This window comes from Dama dama, chromosome 5, assembly GCF_033118175.1.
Source record: "Dama dama isolate Ldn47 chromosome 5, ASM3311817v1, whole genome shotgun sequence".
In the NCBI taxonomy this organism is placed as follows: Eukaryota; Metazoa; Chordata; class Mammalia; order Artiodactyla; family Cervidae; genus Dama; species Dama dama.
Genome location: NC_083685.1, coordinates 117,680,220 through 117,708,083, shown reverse-complemented (window position 1 = coordinate 117,708,083; position 27,864 = coordinate 117,680,220). Strand labels below are relative to the sequence as shown.

The following is a 27,864-nucleotide window of genomic DNA, read 5'->3' as shown; positions in this document are numbered from 1 at the left end:
ACACACATCAAAAGAAATAGTGGAGAGGGAATTCCCTGGTGATCCAGTGGTTAATACTCAGCACTTCCACCACCGTGACCCGGGTTTAATTCCTGGTTGGGGAACTCATATTTCGCAAGCCCCAGGGCATGGCCGGAAGAAAAAAAAAAGAAAACATGGAACCATCATAGGCTACAGCAATTCCACTTCTGGGCATTTGCCTCAAACAGTTGAAAGCAGGACCCTGAAGACTTGTCTGTACCCTCATGACCACAGAAGTGTTATTCACAAGAACCACAGGAAGAATCATCCCAAGTGTCCACTGACCAATGAGTAGATAAACCTAATGGGGTGTATTCATCCAAGGGGATGCTATTCAGCCTTCAAAAGCAAGGAAATTCTAACAAATGTGCTATAGCACGAATGAGCCTTGAGGACATCAAGCTAGGTGAAATAAGCCAGTCACAAAAGGACAAATGATGTCTGATTCCACTCACAGGAGGGCCCAGGCACAGGTTGTCAAACTCAGAAACCAAAAGGAGAACAGTGATTGCCAAGGGCTGCAGGGAGGGGGATAGAAAGCCAGTGTTTCAAGGAGAGGGGCGGTGTTCACTTTGGGATAAGGGTGAGGGATGGTGCTTCTAGAGAGGAATGGTGGTGGATGTTACACAAAATATGAATGTATTTAATGCCACAGAACCCTACACTAAAAACGGTTAGAACGGTCAATTTTACAGAGTGCATATTTTGTTGTTGCTATTGTTTAGTCACTGAGTCATGTCCAACTCTTTTGCAAACCAAGGGACTGTAGCTTGTCAGACTCCTCTGTCCATGGGATTTCCCAGGCAAGAATACTGGAGTGGGGTGCCATTTCCTTCTCCAGGGGATCTTTCCGACTCAGGCATTAGTTCCCACATGGGCAGGTGGATTCTTCACCTATAAGCCCTGGTGTGTATTTATTGTGGTTTAAAGCAAGAGGTAATAAACAGAAAGTCATAGTCAGATATCAGAGCTGGGACAGGAAGCACGTGACTTCTGAGAGAGGAATTCAGTCAAAAACCAGGTGACACTCATTGAACCAGCAGCAGCCCAGGGAACAATGGCTGCTGGAGGCTGGACCCCGGCCACCCTCTTTCCCCATCACGGCGACACCCGTTAGGTGATACAGGTAAGGTGATGCTCCCTGCTTCCCTCTTGGCAGAGTGGAAAGGGCTTGGGATAGATTGTCAATCAACACTTGAGTTCTTGTTTTTGCCCTTCCCCGGGGCCTCACCCACCCCTTCCAGGCCCCCCATAAGCCCAGGGGCTGATATGCAGCAGAATTTCCTTCGACTGGTCGGTCGTTGCATGAGGAGCTCACGTCAGCCGTTTCTCTGAGTCCAGCAGGGTATTGCTTTGTGGTTGTTTCCTGTTTTTGTCCTTTCTCTTCCTCTCCTGCTCTGTCAACCACATAACTGACTTAGAAGCGTGGGGCTGCCTCCCCACCATTGCCCACTCGGGCCCAAGTCATCTGGACTGAGCTCAGAGCTGGTGCTTAGGGGACAAGTATAGTCTCCAGTCTCTTGGGGTCACACCCAAGGTTCCTGATGAATCCCATTCAATGAAGTCCTACCTGTTTAGAAGGGACTTTCCTATCCTGTGGTTCATAGTCTCAAGGAGCCTCTTCTTTCTAGACATGTAGGAATTTCTCTTTCCCCTTTGTATTCTTTTTGTAGAATTTAATATGTGACACATACTGAACACATCTATGTAACATGCATGTGCATTGTACGTGAAGATAATATAATGAACAGCCCTGAACCCAACACTCAACCCAAGGATGAACTACCGCTAAACTTTCTGTCTACCTACTGTGCTACTCACCTCCCACCCAGACATAAATAACCACCCTCCCAAAGTCTGTTTCTACTGTTCTCTTGATTCTTTTAATTTAGTGCTTTATCACATCCATTTATTTCATTTTATGAAATAGTTATAGAACATATTCTGTGTGCCAGCTACTGTTTCAAATACTTTTAAATATTGTCATTTAATTAGTTTAATCCACACACCATTCCCATAAGGAACGTGCTATGGTTAATCCCATTTTACAGAGGAGAAAACTGAGGCACACAGACATAAAGTGACTTGCTCAGGGTCACACAGATAGTAAAAAGAGGACAGGTCTTCTGATTCTTAGTGCAAGAGTTTCTCTAGGGCATATATCTAAGGGTGGAATTGGGGGTTATAGGATATAACACTATTCAGCATTAGAAGATAATGCCTCGTTATTTCTCAGAGAACCAAAATACACTCTCACCAGCAATATACGAGTTCCTATTGACCCACAGCCTCTCCAACAATTGGTCTTGTTGACTTTCTTAACTTTTGCCAATCTAGTAGATGTAAAGTGGTTCCTCATTGTGGTTTTAATTTCCCTTGCTCTTATTGAGTGAAAGCATCTTTTCATTAGCTGAGACATTTTGTTCTCTTTGAAATGTTCATCATATCTTTCATATACTCAAAATTACCAGTTGTTTATTCTAGCAGTGGTGATCTTGAGGTCTTGCTTAGGAAGTCTTTCCTTGCCCCAAGGACATAAAAATACTTTCCTATATTTTCTCAAGGGCTTCCCAGTGGTTCAACAGTAAAGAATCTGCCTGCAATGCAAGAGCCGCTGCGGGAGCTGAGGGTTTGACCCCTGGATCAGAAAAGCCTCCTGAAGTAGGAAGTGGCAACCCACTCCAGTATCCTTGCCTGGGAAATCCCATGGACAGAGGAACCTGGTGGTCTACAGTCCATAGGGTCACAGAGTTGGACATGACTTAGCAACTAAACATATTTTCTTATAAAAGTTTTTAAAGTTTTAAAAAGTTCTTTTACATATGAATCTTTAAATTAGATAGAATTGATTTCTTCATTCCATGTGAGGTAGGGATACATTTCCCATCTTTTTTCTCCATATAGTTAACTTGATCTAGCATCATTTATTTATATATCCTTCTTTCACCCAGTGATCTACAATGCCAGTTTTGCCATGTGTCAGAGTTTCATGCAAGTCTATTTCTAGGCACTTTATGCTGTTCCATTGGTTAATCTACCTACATCTATACTAATATCATATTTTATAGTAAGTCTTAATACTAGTAGCAAATTCCCACATTTTATTTTTCTTTAGGAGTGTCTTGGTCCTTTTGTTCTTTCCATAGTAAGTTTTAGAATTATCTTTTGTGTACCATGAAACCCTTATTAGGACCCATCGGAATTTCACTAAATCTATGGGAAGAGGATCGTCCTCATTATAATATTGACTCTCTTAGTCATGAACATGGGCTGGTTCTACATTTATTTAAATTGCACTTAATGTTTTTCAATAGTGTTTTATAACTTTCTTACTATAGGTCTTATGTACATTTTGCTATCTTTTTGCTTCTGTATATATATATACATATATATATATAATTTTTATCTTTTTGCTACTATACATTGTGTGCTTTTTAAATTACTTTTTTCCCCTGGATGCTCCATGCAGCATGCAGAACTTCTCTGACCAGGGATCAAACCTGTGGCCGCTGCAGTATAAGTGTAGAGTCTTAACCACTGGACCATCAGGAAAGTCCTAAATTACATTTTTGTACATTACTGTTATACACAAAAGCAATTTCTTTTTGGATATTGGTCTCACAGCTAACCGTCTTGAGAAAATCTCTTATGTTGAATCATTCATCCAGTCGATCATTCATTTGTATTTTCTACCTAGGCAACCATATCATATGAGAATACTGATGGTTTTACTCTTTTCCCATGCCTAGGCCTTTAATTTCTTTTTCTTGTCTTACTATATTGTCTAGCACCTGTGGGAAAATGTTACATAGAAGCAGAGATAGTTGTCATCCTTGTCTGGTTCTGGAATTTAAAGGAAATGTCCTAAAATTTCCTCATCAAAGAAAATAATACATATGTAAAATAAATAATAGTACATATGAAAACTTTCTCTGATTTTCCTTTATCACATTAAGGACATTTCCATCTAGCTTGCTCAGAGCTTTTGTCATGAAAGAATGTTGAATGTCATCATTTTTTTCCCCTAGATCTATTAAGATGATCATATGTTTTTTCTTCTTAAAACTATAATGTAAGTTTTTAGTCTGGGCTCTTCAAAAGTAGAGCTTGCAACAAGGGCTACAGCTCAGGTAGATTATTTCAGGTAGATTATTTAATTATTGAAGCCAGGAAGCAGGAAATAAAGAACAGGAAGACTGGGGCAGGGAAGGAGGGAAAGCCAATAGACTATGCATAACTGATGTTGCAGGTGTCAGCAAAGGAAGTTCAAGTCTGTCGGGACCTCTGATAGGTCTACAGGATGCTGGCCAGAATCGCCTATCCAAAAGAACCAGGCTGGAGCTGTGTCTGCCAGTTCTTGGCCTCTTGTTGGTTGAGGGTTTCATGTTAGGGAACTTGACACTCCTAGGCTTCTGGGAAACACTAGTAGGTAGCTAAGTGACTCCTAAAGCATTGAAGAAGACTGAGGAAGAAAAGCAAAGAGAAACACTGTGTAAACTTGAGGTGGGACCCTGGAGCATAAGATGAGTCTAAGGCTGCAGGAAATTATCTACTGTAAATGCAGCTGATTTTAGAGGCACGCATAAGCAATGTAACATAGAGCACCAAAGTTTACTATTACCACCAATAATAAATGACCTTCATAGCTTTCTCTTCTATTGTTCGACCAACTATTCATAGCTAAGCCTAACTTGGATATGATGTCTAATATTTTTAATACATTGCTAGGTTTGTATTTTTCTTATTTTTCTTTTATATTCATGAGTGAATATAAAATATAACATAAATATATAATATAAACAAAATGTGTATAATATAAATATAATATATAAAAGTATATTTATAATATAAATTAAAATTGAATATAAGACATAATATAAAATCATAATTTTATAACTTAATTTTAATTTTTCTGTTTCATCCTAATTTGTCTCATTTTGGTGTTAAGTTTACACTGGCCTCAAAGAAAGAGAGGTTACACTGTTCCTGCTATTTCCATTCTCAGAAAGAGCTTTTGTAAAATTAGAATTATCCCTACTTAAACTTCTGTAACACTGTCTAGATTTGATGTTTTCTATGTGGGAAAATTTCAAATTATGGATGTAATTTTTTAATAGTTGTAGAACTATTCAGGCTTTTTATTTCTTCTTCAATCAAGTTAGGTAAGTTCTACTTTTTCTAAGATTTGGTCTACTTGGTTTCATATTTCTTGGCATAAATGATTTTTTTTTGCATAAATGATTTATAGTCTTTTAATTTTTAACTTTATTGAAGTGTAATTGATTTACAACATTGTATTAATTAAATGTTCCATTATGGTAAAATACACACAACATAAATTTCACCCCTGTACCATTTTTAAATGTACATATGGTTGTCTTACATTCACAATGTTTCATAATGGATCTTGAAACTTTTTTAACTTGTGAAACTGAAACTCTGTACCCATTAAACAAACAGCTCACCATTCCCCCCCTGCCCCCAGGCCCTGGCATCCACTGTTCTACTTTCTGTTTCTATGAATCTGTATGATCTTCTCTGTGAACTACTAGATATATTATTTAAAATTTTTAGGTTGGCCTATAATGTACAATATTATGTAAGCTTCAGATGTTCTACACAGTGGTTTGGTATTTGCATACATTTTGAAATTATCACCACAATGAGTCTAGTATCCACCTCTCTCCATACAGAGTTATCAAAATATTATTTGACCATATTCCCTGTGTTGTGTTACACCCCTGTGGTTTATTTTATAGTTGGCGCTTTGTACCTCTCAATCCCATTCGCCTATTTTGGACCCTCTCAGCCCCTTAGTCTCCAGCAATCACCCTTTCATTGTCTGTATTTAGGAGCCTGGTTCTGGTTTTGTTTGTTTTGTTTTTCAGATTCCACATACAAGTGAGATCATATGTGGTAATTGTCCTTGTCTGTTTCACTGCACTTAGCATAACACCCTCCAGGTCCATCTGTGTTGTTGAAAATGGCAAGATTTCATTCTTTATGGCTGAATAATATTCCGTTGTGTAGATATACAACCACATCTTGATCCATGCATCCATTGATGAACACTTAATTTGCTTCCACATGTTGGCTATTGGAAATGGTGCCACGGTAAACATTTGTGTGTATATATGTCTTTGAATTAGTGCTCTTGGTTTCTTCAGAAGAATACCCAGAAGTAAAATTGCTGGATCGTATGGCAGTTCTATTTTTAATGTTTTGAGGCACCTCCACACTTTTTTCCACAGCAGTTGCACCAATTTACAACCCCACCAAGAGTACAAGAGGGTTCCCTCTTCTACAACCTTGCCAATGCTTTTTATTTGTTCTCTTTTTGATGATAACCTTTCTGACAGTGGTGGGTGATATCTCAATGTGGTTTCGATTTGCATTTCCCTGATGATTAATGATGTTGATCATCTTTTCACATTTGCTTCATTATTCATAATAGAGAGATGTTGTATTAAAATTTCTTGCTATATCATGATTTTATCTCTTTGCTGTTCCTTCAAACTAAGTGCTTACAAGTTTAGAACTCTTATAATTTCCAGATGAACTGATCCTTTAATCTAGGTACTCACTCTCTCCCTAACAAACATTTTTGTCTTAAAATTCCTTTTTGCTTGATACGAACAGACCTTTCCTGGTTTTATTTTGGTTAGGTTTTTTGCCTGGTGTATCTTTTACCATTCTTCGACTTTCAACCATTCCACACTCTTATTCATTAGATGTGCCTCATAAAAAATGTAGATCTAAGTTTTGTGTTTGAATATTTCAAAAATGTAATGTGAGATGAGAATTTAGGAATGATTGAGCAAATGACTCCCTATAAACCCCGCTAAAAACTGAGTTTAAAAGCCTGCATTTTCTTTCTTTTTGGCCATGCAATGCGCATATGGAATGTTAATTCCTAGGGGATAAAAGACTAGGGATCCAAGGCTCACCCTCTGTGTGGAAGCGAAGAGTCTTAACAACTGGACACCAGGGAAACCCTAACAGGAAAATCCTAAAAGCCTGCATGTTCAACAAAAATCCATAGTTGACAAGAATCCTAACCAAGAAGATTGTCGTTCAAGGTGGCGTGTCTGAGCTATTTTTCTGTTGTTGTTGTTCAGTCTCTAAGTTGTGTTGACTCTTTTCAAACCCATGGACTATAACACACCAGGCTCCTCTGTCCTCCACTATCTCCATTTTTTAAAAAAAAGCAGTTTTAGGCTTACAGCAAAACTTAGGGGAAGTAGAGACTTCCCACATACCTGCTGTCCCCACACATGTACAGTCTCTCCTATTATCAACATCCCCCACCAGAGTGGTCCATTTCCTATGATTGACGCACCTGCATTGACATGTCATTATCACCCAAAGACCATCGTTGACATTACGGTTCAGTCTTGGTGTGTACATTCTCTGGGTTTGGACAAGTGTGTACTGATACCTGTGCACCATTGTAGTGGGAAACAGTAGATTTTCTGTCCTAAAATCCTCTCTGCTCTTTCAGTCCATTTCTCCCTCCCTTTAATCCCTGGCAGCCACCAATTCTCCAACAGCCACTCCTCATTCCTAAGTTCTCACCTCAGTCCCATCACCTAAATTCTTTGTGATTTAGGCAAGTTATTAATTCACCTGAGCCCTGAACTTCCTCAGCTGCACAATCAAAATTGGAAGATTTGCTGTGATAATGAGACAATGTATTAAAACCATAACTTAGTCCCTAACAGAGAATAGGCATCAGTGAAACGCTGGTTTCCTTCTCCTTCTTCCTTGTCTTAGTAACGTGAAATCACATTCAGCTAAGAAAAGAGACAGGAAAGTGCAGGGGGCCGTGTGCATCACCAGAAATCTGAGGGGAGGGGCAGAGGAAGGAGAATGTTGAGCTATCGCCTCCCAAACCCTCTTTCCAGCTTGGAAAGTCCCTGCTTTCTTGACCCCAGTAATGAGTCTTGTGGGATTCGGGGCTCTCCAGATTTGGGGCTTGTAGCGGTGACTGTCCTGTGTGCACACACATGTCGCACACACATGAGCCCCGGGTGCTTGCCCATCCCTGATGGCAGCGTGCCAGGAGGACTAGGCTATGTCCCACCTATCAGCTGCTTCTTGGCTTCCTCTGCCCAGTTTCTCGTAGACCTGTGGCCCTGGGAGCTGGCCTTCCATGTGGCCTCCCCAAGACCACTCAGATAATGAGAGGAAATACGGTCATCAGCTTACACAAGGCTGGGAGTTCCGGACTGCAGCTGCAGGTCACCCCTTCCTGACCAGTGCCCTTCACGTCTCTCCAGGCAGTCCTCAGCTATTCCCTGCAAACCTGTGGACGCCACTCGAGATGTCCCCTTTTGGTGCCTGGGGATGGCTTGGGACTGCTCATAGCCTTTCTCGCCCTGATCTGAGGCCCAGGTGAGCCTGGAGATCCCGACTGGGTGTGTGCCAGCCAGAGGGTAGGTCACCTGTACCCCTGGTATCGGGCAGAGAAGGGGGTCCTGGTCCTGAAGTCTCTGAGGCTTTGAGCAGAGCGGCCACCCGCCACGGGTGTGGGCTGCTCTGTGAGCCTGGTTTCCCCATGACCCCGTGACCCTGGGGCAGCAGGTTGGGGTCCTGGTCTTCACACACTGGGTTGAACAGGCCCCATAACTTCAGGGTGTGTGGATGTGGCAGGTCGTGGAGACTGATGGGGAGATGAAGGGAGGCTGAGGCTCAAGGGAAGGTGAGGGCACATCCCAGCTGATCTTCAGAGGTGGCCCAGTGGACAGCAGAGGTCAGTGGAGGGCATCGTCTTCTGCTGACCATCAAAGTGGAAACGAAGCCCCTTCCCGGGAGTCCAGGGGACAGTGAAGGAGAATGCCTCCATGTGCTCAGTATTCTGTTTTGGAAAACCTGCCAGGTGCTTTCATGGCAACCATGCAGGAAAGGGATTACTAACCCATTTGACAGATGGAAAAACTGAGGCTCAGAAAGAGAAGGCACTTTGCCCAAGGCCACAGAGCCAGCAAACTTAGATTCAAATGCAGTTCTCTCTCGCTCCCTGCAGAGCCTCCCTCTAGCCCCAGCTGAGGGTTAGGTGGGGCATGCGGGTGTGGTGGGAGCACAGGCCACAGCACAGGCCCAGCTGGCCGAGATCAGTTCAGATTCTTGGCCTTCTTCCTCACTGGGCCCGACCATCCTGGTCTCCTCTCTGCCCAGGGTCTTAGCGCTGATGGTTCTCTGCCCTCTGCAGATACCTTCCAGCCAAGTTCTCCCCATCTCCTTCATCCTTTGCTCAAATGTCACCATTTCCGTCAAATCGGTCCAGAGCACAGTATTAATGTGGCAGCCCCGCCCCACTCCCTATTTCCTTTCCCAGGCACATCACTCCAACTGACAGGCTGGCTACTTCCCTTGTTTGTTACCCTGTGTCCCTCGCGGCAGTGCGAGCTCCACAAGGGCAAGCTTTGAGCTTCTTCCATCTCTGATGCTCCCCAGAGCCTAGAACAGAGCCTGCCATGCAGTCGGTGTTCTACAAGGATTTGCAGAAGAGAGGGAAGGAGTGAGGGAGGAGCCGAACTCATGGACACGGGGCCTGAGAGGACACGATCCACCTCCATTTCAGGGAGGCTTTAGCAGAGGAGAGGTCATTTGGGCTGGGGGACGAGTTCGAATATAATCTCCATGGGGATAGGAGAGGTGCATGAGGAAGATTCACCTGGAGGGACCAGCTGGGAGAGCGGTCAGGGGCAGGGAGACAACTAGGGCGCATCCCCCTTGGTCTAGACCAGAGGCAGTAATGTCTGAACAAGGAGAGAGGAGCAGAGGGCACCCCTTGATCAGACTGCCCATCGTGGGCAGCCCCATCGGGCAGGGCAGCTGGGGTGTCTGCTGCCCAATGTTTTCTGTCCTTCCAGGGTCTGGTGAGAAGGCGTTCGAGGGGCCAGAGCGACTGATGGTGGGGTCTGGAGAGTTTCAGTTCATTAACTGTACTGCCAGTTGTACGGACCCCAAGAGACTTGTTCTGGAGACGGCCCTAAACAAGACTGTCCTGGAGAGCCAGGCTCAGTGGAAGCTGTTCAAGGTCTACAACATCTCCAAGGATGAGGAGCTCCTGTGCAGTTCCACCTGCGGTGGCAAGCAGGAGACAAAAGTTTTCCACATCACTGTGTTCTGTGAGTGTCGCCCACGGGGCCCTGCTCCCCGAGGCCGGAGCCTGTGTCTGCAAACCCACTCAGAGCTGCTCTGTCACTTCTCCTGGGCACTCCCCTGTGGCCCCCACCTCCCTGGGCTCCTGGATCCAGGCCACACGCTCAGAAGCTGCTCACACCCTCCCCTGGACTCCTTGAACCCTGCCAGCAACCAGGATTTTGAGATTTGCTCAGAAGCAAACAATCCAAGCAAGGTTTAGACAGATCTAAAAGTCATTTCCCACAGTCTCCTCCCAGCTGGGGAGGACCCCATCACCAGAACACCCTGCATCCTGTGACAAGCAGCAGGGACCCCATCAGGAGGGCTAGCACACTCTCCAGTAACCCATTCACCTCCTGGAGAGAAGGTTCTGGTCTTATCTCCCCTTGAGGGCCCTTTGCAAATGTGTGACCATCACACACACACACACCTGCCCACAGGCCACAGAGACCATGGATAGACCAGGGTTCTCTCGGAAGCTTAGCACCCAGGGTATCGCTCAGGACTGTCATCAGTGATCAAATGAGTAGAAACATGTCCTAAATCTACCATATTATCCTGGGGTAATGGGGGCTAGGTATTCTAGTTCAAAAATGATCCCAGAGAGATGTCTTGGTGGTCCAGTGGCTAAGACTCAGCACTCCCAATGCAGGGAACCCGGGTTTGATCCCTGGTCAGGGAACTAGATCCCACATACCCTATCTAACACCTAGAACAACCAAAGAAATAAATCTTTAAAAAAAAAAAAACAGGAACTCAGGGAACCATGGAGTTTAATAGCTAAGGGATAGAGATAGTTTTAAACCTGATCCTGAAATCCAAGGCAGGTTGACTCTTGCCCCTGCCTCTGAAGAATCTCACAATTCACGGTCCCATTCCAGTGAGTACTCCCTTCTAAGTCTCTCTCAACAAAACTATCCAACTGTTTAATTTTTGAAGTTTCTGTTGAATTTATGGAGAGGAGAGAGACACAGCCCAAACTTTTTTATCTTTCTTGTTGACTGAACAGACTCTAAACCTTTTTTTGTAGACACCAGGGCACCTCCATTCTTGTCTATTCCAGAAGTCATCATGTCCCTAAAACTACCACCCAGTACATCCTTCACCCTGAATTGTTTACTCCTTCCATCCCCAGCCCACTTCCTGAGAACACAGTGGTCACAGGGGATGGTCTGGGCTGGGTGGGGCCTGCCGGAGATGCACACCCATCCTGACCAGACCTCCCTTCCGCTTTCCTGCAGACCCTCCAAAGCAAGTGCTGCTGACGCTGTCGCCCACCTCAGTGGCCGTAGGGACTCTGTTCACCATCGAGTGCAGGGTCTCCGCTGTGGCCCCCCTCGAAGGTCTCACTGTCACCCTGCTCCATGGTACTGACATCTTGTGGAATCAGACCTTTGTGGGGACAGCACTTTCCCCCCAAGATGCCGTGGTCACCCATAACAGCACAGCTCCCAGGGAAGACGGCCTCTATAACTCCTCGTGCGAGGCCCTGATGGATCTGCGCTCTCGCGGCGGTGGCCTCGTCCATAGGGTCTCAGATCCCCAGAGGCTTGAAGTCAAAGGTGAGGGGGAGCCCACAGATCAGGAGTGGGCGCATTCACTTTCAGCCCCTCAGGGAAAGAAAACGCCTTTGCCCCACTCTCTGCCCGCTCAGGGGAGGCACTCGGGGAAATGACACTTGATCCCTGGGGTTCCCTGGAGCTCTTGGCGAGTTCCTAGCTTGGACCCTGACTAGTTGCTTGGTAATGAGTGAGCTGGGTGACCTTAACCAAGTCAGGCTCCTCTCTCTGGCCTTGACCACTCTCTGCAATGATAAATTTGACCTGACTGATCCCTAAGGTCCCCTGGAGCCCTGCTCTTCTGTGACCCTAGATGGCCAAGATTCTCTTTGTCGTCAGAGAGTCTGGCTGAAGCTCCCTCATCTCTCCCCAGGGAGGGGCTTGGACTGGACCACGCCACGGTCCAGACCATGAGGTCTGGCAGCCCATGGCAAGGGGACCATCTGAGTCCATCTGCCCTCATGGTCTCACAGAGGCCGGCTGGAGGCCTGGAACCTGGTCCTCTTTTCTGCTTTTGCCACTCATCCCTGCAATGCTGAGTGACAGCAGGATGCCCGGGGGTGGGTGGATGGGTGATGGGTGGACTGATACTCCCCCTTGAGCCTGGAAATTAGGATCAGAGGACTTCTGTGACCTCTACCCCTTCCTTCCCCAGAGCCCGTGCCCAACAAACAGATGGTGATCATCATCGTGATCGTGAGAGTGCTGCTGCTCCTGTTTGTGACATTCGTCCTCCTGTGCTCTGTCTTCAACCAGAGGTGGCGTCATCACTGGTCCCATCCCTTCATGGAAAATACATGGGGAAAACAATGGAAACAGTGACTGACTTTATTTTGGGGGGCTCCAAAATCACTGCAGATGGTGATTGCAGCCATGGTATTAAAAGACGCTTGCTCCTTGGAAGAAAAATAATGAGCAACCTAGACAGCATATTAAAAAGCAGAGACATTACCTTGCCAACAAAGGTCTGTCTAGTCAAAACTATCGTTTTTCCACTAGTCATGTATGGATGTTAGAGTTGGACTATAAAGAAAGCTGAGTGCCGAAGAATTGATGGTTTTGAACAGTGATGTTGGAGAAGACTCTTGAGGGTCCCTTGGACTGCAAGGAGATCCAACCAGTCCATCTTAAAGGAGATCAGTCCTGAATATTCATTGGAAGGACTGATGCTTAAGCTGAAACTCCAATACTTTGGCCACCTGATGTGAAAACTGAGTTATCTGAAAAAACCCTGATGCTGAGAAAGATTGAAGGCGGGAGGAGAAGGGGATGACAGAGGATGAGATGATTGGATGGCATCATCTACTCAATGGACATGAGTTCAAGTGAACTCCGGGAGTTGGTGAGGGACAGGGAGGTCTGGCGTGCTGCAGTCCATAAGGTTGCAAAGAGTTGGACATGATTGAGCGATTGAACTGAACTGAACTGAGAGGTGGCACCGGCGGTGGACACGTCACAACTGAGTGCACGCCGCTTAGAAGAGGCTGAGACAGAGCCACCGGGCACCGCCTGTATGAGTGGCGTGGCCACTGGCACGGCGGCCACTGGAACTCACTGTGGCTCCTTAGGGTACGGTCCAGGCCTGGCTGGGGGACCAAGGCAAACAGCCTGAACACAAACACCTGGACTTAACCCTGTGCCTTCGTGTCTCCTTCTGGGAATGGCCAGGAAGGGGAGCCACCAGGCCTGGCTGGACTTCTGTCTCCAAATGTCTCCTCTGCCCCCTCCGCCCTCTCCTTCGGAGGCCTTCCAGAGCCCCAGCAAACCCAGGCCCTGGCATGCCCCCAGGCTGACCCACCCGGGCACCAGGCACCCAGCCTCATGGGACCCTGAGTGACTCTTTCCTCCTGACGGAGGGTGGGGAGACCTGCCTGGCCCAGAGGGGCAGAGAGACACTCTGTTGCCACATGGCCCTCCAGGACATGGCTCTGACTTCTCTCTTCTGCCCACAGAGCCAGCATCTAGGGGTGAGTGTGGGGGCCCAGTGGCTTGGCTCCGGGAACCTCCCTGCCAGGCCTCCCCCATCACTCTGGGTCTTCGGAGAGCCATGGAAACCAAGCAGTCCTCACCTCTTACCCCCAGTTCTGTTATTGGGCTAAATGGAGACCCCGCAGTCCTGGTCATCCAGAGAGAGGGGAAGGGGAGGAGGTCAAGGGAGGGCTCCGTCTCCCAGGCCTCTGCCAGCCGGGGCAGCAATCAACGGGACAGGGTTGGCCTTTTGTGGCTTCTGGGGCCTGGACGGGGCTTTAAGGGGCTCTCACCTGGATCAGATATCAGGTTGGTTCAACCTGTGGTGGAGATGGGACTCATTCACCCTGGGGAGAGGGCCTGGTTGGGGATGGGAAGGTAAGAAGGGTTGCCAGGTGTAGAAAGGGGTTGGCAGGCATGAGAGGGACACAGGGCCTCCAGGGCTGTTTCCAGCTTGGCGATGAAGCTGGCCTGGGCCCCAGGGCTAATGTCTGTTCTCATATCACGAGGCTCTTGGCATTGTAGTGGTCTGGGGGAAGAAGCATCCTCATCGTGACTGCCCCCTGCCTCAGTGGACCCCAAGGAAGAGTTAAGGGGACAGAGCTCTTGTCTGTGGTGATGACATAAGACCGCCCCCCACCTCCCCAGTGCACATGGCCCTTCCTACCTTCGGATCCACTCCTTGGCCCCGGCCCTGCTGACAACCTGCCCAGTCCCTATCTGAAGCCAGGGGTACATCTGCACCCACAGTTCCCGTGGCACTTGTGGGTGGGGTTAGGGGCACAGCTCAACTGAAGTGGAGAAAAGAAAAGAAACCGCCCCCCCCATCAGAGTTCCCAGGGTGGCATCAGCAATTTCACCCACAAGTCTTCCCACCCCACCCCCAGCCCCTGGCCAGCTCTTCCAGCCCCAGAAAAAGGCCCTGGCAGCACCCAGAGTCCCAGCCTCACTTACACCCCCCTTTTCCCAGATGCAGGATGGTGGTGCTCAATCACAGCTGAATCCCGCAAGCAGGGTTGGTGAAGGGGAGGGGAGGGAGAGTGCCTGGCCAGGGGAGCAGGGGGCCCAGAGCAGGCATCGGGCAGGGCGGGTAGTGGTGGTGGAAAACCAGAGGGCCTCCTCCTGGGGCTCCATCTCCTCCTCCTGTTGACCCTCCAGGGAGACCCGGGGATGGTTCACATGGAACGGGCCACAGCATCGGACTCTCCTGCCCCTGGTCCTGTCTGTGCGGTGCTCAGTCACTTCTGTCGTGTCCGACTCTGCAAGCCCGTGGACTGTAGCCCCCAGGCTTCTCTATCCATGGGATTCCCCTGGCAAGAATACTGGAATGGATTGCCATTCCCTCCTCTGGGGGATCTTCCTACCCAGGGATCGAAACCCAGCCTCCTGCATCTCCTGCATTGGCAGGAAGATTCTTTACCACTTGGCCACTGGGAAAGCCCTGTCTTGGTCCCAGATGCATCCTCATTTGTGTCTTTGCTAAGCCAGGACTTTCAGTGGTAGGCGCTGAGGGGCAGGCCTGTGAGAGTAAAACCTCTGCTTGTGGGTGAGCCCAGCTGGCTGCCTGGCACCCAGCTCTGAAACTCTGCCTCTTGGCACAAAGCTACTCTTTTGATTGTTATGTGAAGTGGCAGATGTGAAAAGATCTCAGAACAATCGTGCTTAATTGGAAGTAGAAGTGTTTGGTGGTTGGGCATGTCGAATACAGGGAAGACCTTGCTCCCTGATGTTGACAAGGCTCCTGCAGGGGTTCAGTGGGCGGCTCATCCTGGATCTGTCTCATTCCTCAAAGGCCCCCAGGAGCACAGAAACCACACATCAAAAAAAAGGGTGCAGAGGGAATTTCCTGCTGGTCCAGTGGTTAGTAGCATTTTCACCGCCGTGACCCGAGCTTAATTCCTGGTTGAGGAATTAAGATCCCCAACCAGGGGATCTTCAGCATTTGTGGCCTCAACTGTCTTAGTCCCTTGAATGCATGCATGCATGCTCAGTTGTGTCTGACTATTTGGGACCCCATGCACTATACCCCGCCAGATTTCTCTGTCCTTGGGATTTCCCAGGCAAGAACACTGGAGTGGGGTGTCATTTCATTCTCCAGGGGATCTTCCTGATTCAGGAATCGGCTCCCACATTGGCAGACAGATCCTTAAACAATGAGCCCCCTGGGAAGCCCCAGTATGTATTTACCAGGGCTTAAAACAAGAGATAACAAACAGAAAGTGATGTGAGGATGTCAGAGCTAGGACAGGAAGCACGTGACTTCTGAGAAGGGAAATCAGTCAAAAACCAGGTAGCACTTGTTGAACCAGCAGCAGCCCAGGGAACAACGGCTGCTGGAAGCTGGACCTCGGCCACCCTGTTTACCTATCACGGCAGCACCCGTTTGCTGATACAGGTAAGGTGATGCTCCCCGCTTCCCTCTTGGCACAGTGGAAAGGGCTTGGGATAGATTGTCAATCAACACTTGAGTTCTTCTTTCCCTCCCTGTCTGCCCATAAGCCCAGGGGCTGGAGCTGCTACAAAATTTCCTCCGGCTGGTTGGCCCTTGCATGAGGAGCTCACGTCAGCCATCTCTCTGAGTCCAACAGCCTATTGCTTTGTGGTTATTTTCTCTTTTCGTCCTTTCTCTTCCTCTCCTGCTCTGTCAACCACATAACTGTCTTAGAAGCGTGAACTGCCTTCCCACCATGGCCCACGTGGGTCCAGTTCAAGCATCATTTACTTTTATCTCCTTCTTCACCCAGTGTTTTACAGTGCCATTTTTGTCAGGTGTGTGTTTCATGCAAGACTATTTCTGGGCACTTTGTTCCATTGGTTAATTTGCCTTCAGCTACACTAAAATTTTATTTTGCAGTAAGTCTTCATGTCTAGTAGGGCAAATCCCCTCATTTTATTCTTCTTTAGGGGTGTCTTGGTCCTTTTGTTCTTTCCATAATAATGTTTAGAATCATCTTTTGTTTTCCATGAAATCCCTTATTTAGATCTATTGAAATATCATTAAATCTGTAGGAAGAGAATTGTCCTCTTTATAACATTGAATCCCTTAGTCATAAACATGGGCTGGTCTACATTTATTTAAATTGTATTTACTGTCTTTCAATAGTGTTTTATAACATTCTTACTATAGATCTTATATTCTGCTATCTTTTTGTTTCTGTATATGTATTACTTCTATCTTTTTGCTGCTATAATGTAGTATGCTTTTAAAATTACTTTTTTTTCCCTGGATACTCCATGCAGCATGCAGAACTTCCCTGACTAGGGATCAAACCTGTGGCCCCTGCAGTGTAAGTGCAGAGTCTTAACCACTCAACCACCAGGGAAGTCCTAAATTACATTTTTTATGTTACTGTTCTATACAAAAGCAATTTCTTTTTGGATATTGATCTTACAGCTAGCTGTCTTGCTAAAATCTCTGATTATATGAATCTTTGTCTGATCATTCATTTGAATGTTCTATCTAGGCAACCATATCATATGAAAATACTGATGATTTTGCTCTTTTCCCATCCCTAGGCCTTTAGTTTCCTTTTCTTATCTTACTATACTCTCAAGGACCTCTGGCAAAATGTTAACATAGAAGCAAAGATAGTGGGCATCCTTGTTTGGTTCCAGATTTTAAAGGAAATGTTCCTAAGATTTACTCATTAGAAAAATAATACAGATGTTAAAAAAATAATAGTACATGTGCAAACTTTTTCTAAGTTTCCTTTATCATTTTAAGGATATTTCCTTCTAGTCTGCTAAGAGCTTTTATCATGAAAGAATATTGAATGTCATCATTTTTTTTTCTAGATCTGTTAAGATGATCATGTGTTTTGTTCTTCTTAAGTCTGTAACATAAGTTTTTAGCCTGGGCTCCTTCAAGTAGAGCCTGCATCAAGGACTTCAGTTCAGGTAGATTATTTCAGGTAGATTACTGAATTATTGAGGCCAGGAAGTAGGGAGTGAAGGAACAAGAAGACTGGAACAGGGGAGAGAAAGCCAACAGAAGATGCATAACTGATGTTGCAGGTGTCAGCAAAGGGAGGTCAAGCCTTTCAGGATGCTGGCTAGAATTGCCTCCCCAAAAGAAAGAGGCCGGAGCATATTTCTACTAGCTCTTGGCCTATAGTTGGTTGAGGGTTTCATGTTAGGAAACTTGAAACTCCTAGGCTTCTGGGAAACATTGCCTGGAGAATCCCAGGGACAGGGGAGCCTGGTGGGCTGCCGTCTATGGGGTCGCACAGAGTCGGACATAACTGATGCGACTTAGCAGTAGCAGCAGCAGCAACAGGTAGCTAAGTGACTCCTAAAGCATTGAAGACCCTGAAGCAAAAAAGCAAAAAAGACATATGGTATAAACTTGAGGTGGGGTCATGGAACATAAAATGAGTCTCAGGTTGCAGAAAATTATCTGCTGTAAATGCAGCTAATTTCAGAGGAGGGCAGAAGTAATGTGACATAAAGCACCAAAGTTTACTATTCCCAACAATAATAAATGACATTTGCAGCTTTCTTTTCTATCGTGCAACCAACTTTTCATAGCTAAGCTTAACTTGGATATGATGTCTAATATTTTTAATACACTGCTAGATTTGGTCTGTTTGTATTTTTCTTATTTGCATTTGTATTCATGAGTGACGTTGGCTTCTAATTTTTCCATTTCATCCTATTCTTGTCTCATTTTGGTATTAAGGTTACACTGGCCTCATAGGAAGAGGGTGTGTTCCTGCTATTTTCATTCTCAGAAAGAGTAGATTAGGATTATCCCTACTTAAACTTCTGTAACACTATCTAGACCTGACATTTTCTTTGTGGGAAGATTTCAAATTATGGATGTAATTTCTTTAATAGTTGTAGAACTATTCAGGCTTTTTATTTCTTCTTCAATCAAGTTAGGTAAGTTCTACTTTTTCTAAGACTTGGTCTACTTGGTTTCATATTCCTTGGCATAAATGATTTATAAGTTTTTACTTTTTGTAAGTTTTTAATTTTTAAGCTTATTGAAGATTTACAATGTTGTGTTCATTAAATTTTCAATTATGGTAAAATACACATAACATAAAATTCACCACTTAACTGTTTTTGAATGTACATTTGGTTGTGTTACATTCACATTGTTTCATGATGGACCTCGAAACTTTTTTATCTTACAAAACTGAAAGTCTATATCCATTAAACATAACTCACCATTTCCCCCTGCACCCAGGCCCTGGCAACCACTGTTCTGCTTTCTGTTTCTATGGATCTGTAGTCTTCTTTTGTGAACTGCAAGATACATTACTTTAAATATTAGGTTGGCTTATAATATACGGTATTATGTAACCTTCAGGTGCTCTACACAGTGGTTTGGCATTTGCATACATTATGCAATTATCACCACAATAAGTCTAGTATCCACCTGTTTCCCTGCAAAGTTATTACAATATTACTGACCACACTCCTAATGCTGTGTTACATCCCTGTGATTTACTTTGTAATTGGCGCTTTGTACCTCCTAATCCCATTCATCTGTTTTGGATCCTACTCGGCCCCTTTGCCTCCAGCAACCACCCGTTTGTTCTGTGTACCTAGGAGCCCGTTTTTGGTTTTGTTTGTTTTGTTTTTCAGATTCTGCATATATGTGAGATCATATGGTATTTGTCTTTCTCTGTCTGAGTCATTGCACTTGGCATAATACCCTCTAGGTCTGTCCGTGTTGTCAAAAATGGCAAGATTTCATTCTTTATGGCTGAATAATAGTCCATTGTGTAGTTATACCAACCACATCTTTATTCATGCATCTATGGATGAACATGCAGGTGGCTTTCACATGTTGGCTATTGGAAATGATGCCACAGTGGACATTGGTGTCCATATATGTTGTCGAATTAGTGCTTTTGTTTTCTTCAGGAGAATACCCAGAAGTGAAATTGCTGGATCACATGGCAGTTCTATTTTTAATTTTTTGAGGCTCCTCCGTACTTTTCTCCACAGCATTCTCACCAATTTACAATCCCACCAGAGTACACGAGGGCTCCCTTTTCTCCACACCCTTGCCAAAGTTTTTATTTGTTGTCTTTGATGATAACCATTCTGACAGTGGTGCAATGATATCTCATTGTGGCTTTGATGTGTCTTTCCCTGATGATTAATGATGTTGAGCATCTTTTCACATTTGCTTCATTATTCATAATAGAGAGATATTGTATTAAAATTTCTTGCTATAATGATGATAAAACCATCATCATAGCAAGAAATTTTGCTCTTTGTTGTTCCTTCAAGTTAAGTGCTTACAAGTTTACAACAGTTATAATTTCTGTATGAATTGACCATTTAATCTAGGTACTCGTTGTATCCCTAATAAATATTTTTGTCTTAAAATTCCTTTTTCTTTGATATGAATAGACCTTTCCTGGCTTTTCTTTTGGTTAGCTTTTGCCTGGTATATCTTTTTTCACTCTTCGACTGTCAACCATTCCAAGATCTTACTCATTAGATGCGTCTCATAAACAATGCAGAACTGGGTTTTGTGTTTAAATATTTTTAAAATGTAATCTGAGGAACTTCCCTGGTGATCCAGTGACTAAGACTTCGAGCTGTCAATGCATGGGGCATGGATTCCATCCCTGGTCAGGGAACTAGATCTCACATGCCACAACTAAGACTTGGTGCAGTTGAATAAATACGTATTTTAAAAATGTAATTTGAGATAAAAAATTTAGAAATGACCAAGTAAATGACTTCCTCTAAACCTGCTAAAAATTGAGTTTAAAAACCTGCATTTTCTTTATTTTTGGCCATGCCACGTGCATATGGAATATGCGTATGGAATGTTTGTTCCATGACCAGGGATCAAGCACTTGCCCACTGTGTGGAAGCAGAGTCTTAATGACTGGACCGCCAGGGAAGTCATAAAAGCCTGCATTTTCAACAGCAATCCACAGCTGACAAGCATCCTAACCCAGAAGGCTGCCTTCCAAGGTGGTGTGTTTGAGCTATTTTTCTGTTGTTGTTGTCCAGGCTGTAAGTCGTGTCGACTCTTTTCAACCCCATGGACTATAACACACCAGGCTCCTCTGTCCTCCACTATCTCCATTTTTTTTTTTTAGTAGACTTCTTTTTAGAAGAGCAGTTTTAGGCTTACAGCAAAACTTAGGGGAAGTGGAGACTTCCCACATACCTCCTGTCCCCAAACACGTACAGCCTCTCCTGTTATCAACATCTCCCATCAGAGTGGTCCATTTCCTATGATTGACGCACCTGCGTTGACATGTCATTATCACCCAAAGACCATCGTTGACGTTATGGTTCAGTCTTGGTGTGTACATTCTCTGGGTTTTGACAAGTGGGTACTGATACCTGTGCACCATTGTAGTGGGAAACAGTAGATTCTCTGTCCTAAAATCCTCTCTGCTCTTTCAGTCCATTTCTCCCTCCCTTTAATCCCTGGCAGCCACCAATTCTCCAACAGCCACTCCTCATTCCTAAGTTCTCACCTCAGTCTGATCACCTAAATTCTTTGTGATTTAGGCAAGTTATTAATTCACCTAAGCCCTGAAATTCCTCAGATGCACAATCAAAATTGGTAGATTTGCTGTGATAATGAGACAATGTATTAAAACCTTAACTTAGTCCCTAACACAGAATAGGCATCAGTGAAACGCTGGTTTCCTTCTCTTTCCTCCTTGTCTTAGTAACGTGAAGTCACATTCAGCTTAGAGACAGGAAAGTGCCTGGGGGCCGTGTGCATCACCAGAAATCTGAGGGGAGGGGCAGAGGAAGGAGGAGAATGTCGAGCTATCACCTCCCAAACCCTCTTTCCAGCTTGGAAAGTCCCTCCCCTGCTGACACTAATAAAGTGTCCTGTGGGATTCAGGGCTCCCCAGATTTGGGGCTTGTAGTGGTCACTGTCCTGTGTGCACACACATCACACACACATGAGCCTCGGGTACCCGCCCCACCCCACATAGGATCGTGCCAGGAGGACTAGTCCTGCTTATCAGCAGGTATGTCCCGCTTATCAGCTGACTCCTGGCTTCCTCTGCCCAACTTCTTGCAGACCTGTTGCCCTCGGAGCTGGCCTTCCATGTGGCCTCCCCAAGACCACTCAGATAATGAGAGGAAATACGGTCATCAGCTTAGGAAGGCTGGGGGTTCCGGACTGCAGCTGCAAGTCCTCCCCCCCACCCCCCGCCTCCCTGACCGGCGCCCTTCACCTCTCTGCAGTCAGTCCTCAATGTTCCCTGTGAGCCTGCGGATGCCACTCGAGATGGCCCCTTTTGGTGGCTGGGGAACGCTCGCAGCCTTTCTCTCCCTGCTCTGCTGCCGAGGTGAGCCTGGGGGTCCAGACTGGGTGCGTGCCAGTCAGAGGTTAGGGTGCCTGTTCCCCTAGTGTTGTTTGGAGAAGGGGGTCCTTGTCCCGAAGTCGCTGAGGCTTTGAGCACAGCAGCTGCCCGCCACAGGTGTGGGATGTTATGCAAGCCTGGTTTCCCCATGACCCCATGACCCCGGGGCAGCAGACGGGGGACCCGGCCTTCACACTTTGGGTTGAACAGGCCCCATAACTTCAGGGTAGTGGATGTGGCAGGTCATGGAGACTGATGGGAGACGAAGGGAGGCTGGGGCTCAAGGGAAAGTGAGCACTGATCCCAGCTGGTCTTCAGAGGTGGCACAGTGGACAGCAGAGGTCAGTGGAGGGCATCGTCTTCTCCTGACCATCAAAGCAAAAACGAAGACCCTTCTGGGGAGTTCAGGGGACGGTGAAGGAGAATGCCTCCAGGTGTGAGCACTCTGTTTTGGAAAACCTGTCAGGTGCCTTCATGACAACCATTCAGGAAAGGGATTACTAGCCCCTTTGACAGATGGAGAAACTGAGGCTCAGAAAAGGAAAGCACTTTGCCCAAGGCCACAGAGCTGGCACACTCGGGATTCAAAGGCAGCTCTCTCTCTCTCTCCCGACAGAATCTTTCTCTTTCCCCAGCTGAGGGCTAGGTGGCGGTGGGTGGGTGTTGCTGGCAGGAACACAGGACACATACAGGCCCAGCTGGCCAATTTCAGTTCAGATTCCTCACCTTCCTCACTGGGCTCCAGCCATCCTAGTGTCTTCTCCGCCAGGGTCTTGGCGCTGGTGGTTTTCTGCTCTCTTCAGATACCTGGCAGCCAAGCCCCCCCTCCCCCACCCCATCTCCTTCCTCCTTTCCTCAAATGTCAGTGTTTTCATGAATCCTGTCCAGGGCACAGTATTAACGTGACAGCCCACCCCACTCCCTATTTCCTTTCCCAGGCACATCGCGCCAACTGACAGGCTGGCTACTTCCCTTGTTTGTTACTCTGTGTCCCTCGCGGCAGTGCGAGCTCCACAAGGGCAAGCTTTGAGCTTCTTCCATCTCTGATGTTCCCCAGAGCCTAGAACAGAGCCTGCCATGCAGTTGGTGTTCTACAAGGATTTGCAGAAGAGAGGGAAGGAGTGAGGGAGGAGCCGAACTCATGGACACGGGGCCTGAGAGGACACGATCTACCTCCATTTCAGGGAGGCTTTAGCAGAGGAGAGGTCATTTGAGCTGGGGTTGAGTTCTAATACAATCTTCTTGGGGATAGGAGAGGTGCATGAAGAAGACTCACCTGGAGGGACCAGCTGGGAGAGCGGTCAGGGGCAGGGAGACAACTAGGGCACATCCCCCTTGGTCTAGACCAGAGGCAGTAATGTCTGAACAAGGAGAGAGGAGCAGAGGGCACCCCTTGATCAGACTGCCCATCGTGGGCAGCCCCATCGGGCAGGGCAGCGGGGGTGTCTGCTGCCCAATGTTTTCTGTCCTTCCAGGGTCTGGTGAGAAGGCGTTCGAGGGGCCAGAGCGACTGATGGTGGGGTCTGGAGAGTTTCAGTTCATTAACTGTACTGCCAGTTGTACGGACCCCAAGAGACTTGTTCTGGAGACGGCCCTAAACAAGACTGTCCTGGAGAGCCAGGCTCAGTGGAAGCTGTTCAAGGTCTACAACATCTCCAAGGATGAGGAGCTCCTGTGCAGTTCCACCTGCGGTGGCAAGCAGGAGACAAAAGTTTTCCACATCACTGTGTTCTGTGAGTGTCGCCCACGGGGCCCTGCTCCCCGAGGCCGGAGCCTGTGTCTGCAAACCCACTCAGAGCTGTTCTGTCACTTCTCCTGGGCACTCCCCTGTGGCCCCCACCTCCCTGGGCTCCTGGATCCAGGCCACACGCTCAGAAGCTGCTCACACCCTCCCCTGGACTCCTTGAACCCTGCCAGCAACCAGGATTTTGAGATTTGCTCAGAAGCAAACAATCCAAGGAAGGTTTAGACGGATCTAAAAGTCGTTTCCCACAGTCTCCTCCCAGCTGGGGAGCACCCCATCACCAGAATACCCTGCATCCCATGAGAAGCAGCAGGGACCCCATCAGGAGGGCTAGCACACTCTCCACTAACCCATTCACCTCCTGGAGAGGAGGTCCTGGTCTTATCTCCCCCTGAGGGCCCTTTGCAAATGTGTGACCATCACACACACACACACACACACACACACACTTGCCCACGGGCCACAGAGATCATGGAGAGACCGGGGTTCCCTCGGAAGCTCAGCACCCAGGGTATCGCTCAGAAGTGTCATCAGTGGATCAAATGAGTAGAAACATGTCCTAAATCTACCATATTATCCTGGGGTAATGGGGGCTAGGTATTCTAGTTCAAAAATGATCCCAGAGAGATGTCTTGGTGGTCCAGTGGCTAAGACTCAGCACTCCCAATGCAGGGGACCCAGGTTTGATCCCTGGTCAGGGAACTAGATCCCACATACCCCAAATAAGACCTGGAACAAGCAAAGAAATAAATCTTAAAAAAAAAAAACAAAAAAAAAAACAGGAACTCAGGGAACCATGGAGTTTAATAGCTAAGGGATAGAGATAGTTTTAAACCTGATCCTGAAATCCAAGGCAGGCCTGACTCTTGCCCTCGCCTCTGATAATCTCACAATTCACGGCCCCATTCCAGTGAGTACTCTCTTCTAAGTCTCTCTCAACAAAACTATCCAACTGTTTAATTTTTGAAATTTCTATTGAATTTATGGAGAGGAAAGAGACACAGTCCAAACTTTTATCTTTCTAGTTGACTGAACAGATTCTGAACCTTTTCTTTGTAGACACCAGGGCACCTCCATTCTTGTCTATTCCAGAAGTCATCATGTCCCTAAAACTACCACCCAGTACATCCTTCACCCTGAATTGTTTACTCCTTCCATCCCCAGCCCACTTCCTGAGAACACAGTGGTCACAGGGGATGGTCTGGGCTGGGTGGGGCCTGCGGAGATGCACACCCATCCTGACCAGACCTCCCTTCCGCTTTCCTGCAGACCCTCCAAAGCAAGTGCTGCTGACACTGTCGCCCACCTCAGTGGCTGTAGGGACTCTGTTCACCATCGAGTGCAGGGTCTCCGCTGTGGCCCCCCTCGAAGGTCTCACTGTCACCCTGCTCCGTGGTACTGACATCTTGTGGAATCAGACCTTTGTGGGGACAGCACTTTCCCCCCAAGATGCCGTGGTCACCCACAACACCACAGCTCACAGGGAACATGGCCTCTATAACTTCTCATGCGAGGCCCTGATGGATCTGCGCTCTCGCGGCGGTGGCCTCGTCCACAGGGTCTCAGATCCCCAGAGGCTTGAAGTCAAAGGTGAGGGGGAGCCCACAGATCAGGAGTGGGCGCATTCACTTTCAGCCCCTCAGGGGAAGAAAACGCCTTTGCCCCACTCTTTGCCAGCTCGGGGAGGCACTCGGGGAAACCACACTTGATCCCTGGGGGTCCCTGGAGCTCCTGGAGAGTTCCTAGCTTGGACCCTGACTAGTTGCTTGGTCAAGAGTGAGCTGGATGACCTTAACCAAGTCAAGCTCGTCTCTCTGGGCTTGACTGCTCTCTGCAATGATAAATATGACCTGACTGACTCCTAAGGTCCCCTGGAGCCTGGCTCTTCTGTGACCCTAGATGGCCAAGATCCTCTTTGTCTTCAGAGTCTGGCCAAAGCTCCCTCATCTCTGCCCAGGGAGGAGCTTGGCCTGGACCACGCCACGGTCCAGACCATGAGGTCTGGCAGCCCATGGCAAGGGGACCATCTGCGTCCATCTGCCCTCATGGTCTCACAGAGGCCGGCTGGCGGCCTAGACCCCGGTCCTCGTCCCTCTAGTGATAACACCTTTTGCCACTCATCTCTGCAATGCAGAGTGACAGCAGGATGACCAGGGGTGGGTGGGTGGGTGACAGGTGGACGCCTGTTCTCCCTTGATCCTGGCACCTGGGACCAGAGGACTTGTGTGACCTCTACCGCTTCTCTCCCCAGAGCCCATGCCCAGCAACCAGCTGGTGACCATCATCACGATCCTGGTAGTCCTGCTGCTCTTGTTGGTGACATTCGTCCTCCTGTACCGGTACTGGTGGCGGCCACATCACAACTGAGTGCACGCCACTAAGAAGAGGCTGAGACAGAGCCACCGGGCACCGCCTGTATGAGCGGCGTGGCCACTGGCACGGCAGCCCCTGGAACTCACTGTGGCTCCTTAGGGTGCGGTCCAAGCCTGGCTGGGGGACCAAGGCAAACAGCCTGAACACAAACACCTGGACTTAACCCTGTGCCTTCGTGTCTCCTGCTGGGAATGGCCAGGAAGGGGAGCCACCAGGCCTGGCTGGACTTCTGTCTCCAAATGTCTCCTCTGCCTCCTCCGCCCTCTCCTTCGGAGGCCTTCCGGAGCCCCAGCAAACCCAGGCCCTGGCGTGCCCCCAGGCCGACCCGCCCGGGTACCAGGCACCCAGCCTCATGGGACCCTGAGTGACTCTTTCCTCCTGACGGAGGGTGGGGAGACCCGCCTGGCCCAGAGGGGCAGAGAGACACTCTGTTCCCACTGGCCCTCCAGGACATGGCTCTGACTTCTCTCTTCTGCCAACAGAGCCAGCATCCAGGGGTGAGTGTGGGGGCCCAATGGCTTGGCTCCGGGAACCTCCCTGCCAGGCCTCCCCCACCACTCTGGGCCTTCGGAGAGCCATGGAAACAAAAGCAGTCCTCGCCTCTTACCTCCAGTTTTGTTATTGGGCTAAATGGAGACCCCACAGTCCTGGTCATCCAGAGAGAGGGTAAGGGGAGGAGGTCGAGGGAGGGCTCCGTCTCCCAGGTCTCTGCCTCCCAGGTCTCTGCCAGCCGGGGCAGCGATCAATGGGACAGGGTTGGCCTTTTGTGTCTTCTGGGGCCGGTACGGGGCTCTAAGGGGCTCTCACCCGGATCTGAGATCAGGTTGGTTTAAGGCCTCCGTGTGGTGGAGATGGGACTCATTCACCCCGGGGAGAGGGCCTGGTTGGGGATGGGAAGGTAAGAAGGGTTGCCAGGTGTAGAAAGGGGCTGTTGGGCAGGAGAGGGACACGGGGGCTCCAGGGCTGTTTGCAGCTCCGTGATGAAGCTGGCGCGGGCTCCAGGGCTGATGTCTGTTCTCATGTCTTGAGGCTCTCAGCATCGTAGTGTGAGAGAGGCAGTTCCTAGGCAGCTTGATAAGAAGTCTGGGGTCCCCAAGGAGGAGGAGAAAGGGACCTGGAATTCTCAAGGAGGAGGAAAGAACAAACATCTTTTTTTCTTAGTCACATGGTGTTGCTGGTTTAGTCGCTAAGTCGTGTCCGACTCTTGTGACCCCATGGACTGTAGCCTGCCAGGCTCCTCTGTCCCTGAGATTCTTCTATGCAAGAATACTGGAATGGGTTGCCATTTCCTTCTCCAAGGGATCTTCCTAACCCAGGGATTGAACCCGGGTCTCGTGCATTGCAGGGAGATTCTTTCCCAACTGAGCTATAAGGGAAGCCCTTAGTCACATAAAACGTTGTTTTCTTTAACCTGAGGAACTGATGATTACAACAAACAACTCAGTTTAAACTCTGTACTGAGGATTATATAACAACTATGTATCCTGCTTGAGGGCAATTTTTCCTTCCTGGAAACCTTCGGGCTAATCCTGATATCTTAAAATGTAAATTACGGGAGTGTTTCTAGTAAGATCTTTACAACCTAAAGACATTCTTTTGATTTATTGTAATAACTAATTTAAAAAGTATATAACTCCCTTGCTAACACTAGCGAGGGGGGCAGTCTCTGTTCCCTTCTGATGTCTAGGTCAGAAGCTTTCTCGGTCCTTTTCATACTTTAATAAAACTCTGCTACACAAAA

The 27,864-nt window shown here is 47.5% G+C and overlaps 1 protein-coding gene across 11 annotated transcripts; it reads left to right on the top strand.

Moving 5' to 3' along the window:
- Window positions 1-1,007: 1,007 nt before the first annotated feature.
- On the top strand, window positions 1,008-27,864 carry LOC133057632 (intercellular adhesion molecule 2-like). Of its 11 annotated transcripts, none has more exons than XR_009693057.1 (7): window positions 1,031-1,147; window positions 8,301-8,415; window positions 9,897-10,154; window positions 11,412-11,732; window positions 12,385-16,092; window positions 21,888-21,991; window positions 23,482-23,619. XR_009693057.1 is itself a non-coding variant. In XM_061144385.1 (6 exons), exons 3-6 carry the CDS (start codon window positions 21,898-21,900, stop codon window positions 26,115-26,117), a joined length of 789 nt encoding a protein of 262 aa, XP_061000368.1. In that variant the 5' UTR covers window positions 12,568-13,696; window positions 14,856-16,092; window positions 21,888-21,897; the 3' UTR covers window positions 26,118-27,864. The 11 variants fall into 11 exon arrangements, 5 of the variants coding, with proteins under 5 accessions (XP_061000368.1, XP_061000367.1, XP_061000369.1 ...); XR_009693058.1 differs by lacking the exon at window positions 1,031-1,147 and adding an exon at window positions 7,079-7,100; XR_009693056.1 differs by lacking the exon at window positions 8,301-8,415 and having other exon boundaries at window positions 1,008-1,147.

What these genes read in the sequence shown, in the direction of transcription:
- LOC133057632 (XM_061144386.1), top strand. Translation starts at nt 21,898, where the DNA reads ATGTTCCCTGTGAGCCTGCGGATGCCACTCGAGATGGCCCCTTTTGGT. An exon ending in CTCCCTGCTCTGCTGCCGAG is followed by an intron (nt 21,992 to 23,481) that starts GTGAGCCTGGGG and finishes CTGTCCTTCCAG; the next exon opens with GGTCTGGTGAGAAGGCGTTC. An exon ending in CCAGAGGCTTGAAGTCAAAG is followed by an intron (nt 25,341 to 26,001) that starts GTGAGGGGGAGC and finishes TTCTCTCCCCAG; the next exon opens with AGCCCATGCCCAGCAACCAG.